Genomic DNA, 695 nt, shown 5'->3' on the forward strand with positions numbered 1-695 from the left:
ATATTTTATGTAATCTTAGGTTTACTCTGGATGGTAATGTCATTCCTGCAATGGCGTGATATGCTTCGAGTACAATTCTGGATCGGCGGCGTCATCTTGCTTGGAATGTTGGAAAAAGCGACGTTTTACGCGGAATATCAAAGCATCAACAATACTGGTTCACGGGTTCAAGGAGCAATGTTGGGTGCTGAATGGGTTTCATGCGCGAAGAGAACTTTGGCTCGCATGTTAGTTGTTATTGTGAGTTTGGGCTTTGGAATTGTCAAACCACGACTTGGCGCAGCCCTACACCGAGTCGTTGGCGTGGGTATGCTGTACTTTTTCCTAGCGTCGTCTGAAGCTTACCTTAGGGTGACTCGTCGAAAAAATGGTCAAGATAGAGATTTGCTGGTGGCATCTGTCCCCCTGGCTGTTTTGGATTCAGCGATCTGTTGGTGGATATTTAGCGCTTTGGTCAACACGACGCGAACACTGCGGTTACGTAGGAATGAAGTCAAGTTGAATCTCTATAGGCACTTTACTAACACGCTCATCTTCTCCGTGGCTGCTTCTGTCATATTTATGCTATACTCGATTAAAACGCATCGTGTTGTCACGTGTCTGATGATCTGGAAAGACCTCTGGTTGGAAGAAGCTTATTGGCATATTCTATTCTCCGCACTTCTACTAGTTATCATGGTGTTGTGGAGACCTAC

At 45.3% G+C, this 695-nt stretch overlaps 1 protein-coding gene across 1 annotated transcript in view; it reads left to right on the forward strand.

Moving 5' to 3' along the window:
- LOC135803185 (transmembrane protein 87A) overlaps positions 1–691 on the forward strand; it is a gene marked incomplete at both ends in the record, with an annotated part of 957 nt that extends 266 nt beyond the window's left edge. Inside the window, one exon of the mRNA XM_065316774.1 lies at positions 20–691. Within this exon, the coding sequence (XP_065172846.1) occupies positions 20–691 (672 nt within the window). The remainder of the gene's footprint in view (positions 1–19) is intronic.
- Between the last annotated feature and the right edge of the window lie 4 nt (positions 692–695).

The sequence above is a fragment of the Atheta coriaria genome, unplaced genomic scaffold, assembly GCF_025399875.1.
Source record: "Atheta coriaria isolate IRGN ID8LTWV9N9 unplaced genomic scaffold, Caltech_Dcor_3.1 scaffold6440_size1046, whole genome shotgun sequence".
NCBI classification, from domain to species: domain Eukaryota; kingdom Metazoa; phylum Arthropoda; class Insecta; order Coleoptera; family Staphylinidae; genus Dalotia; species Dalotia coriaria.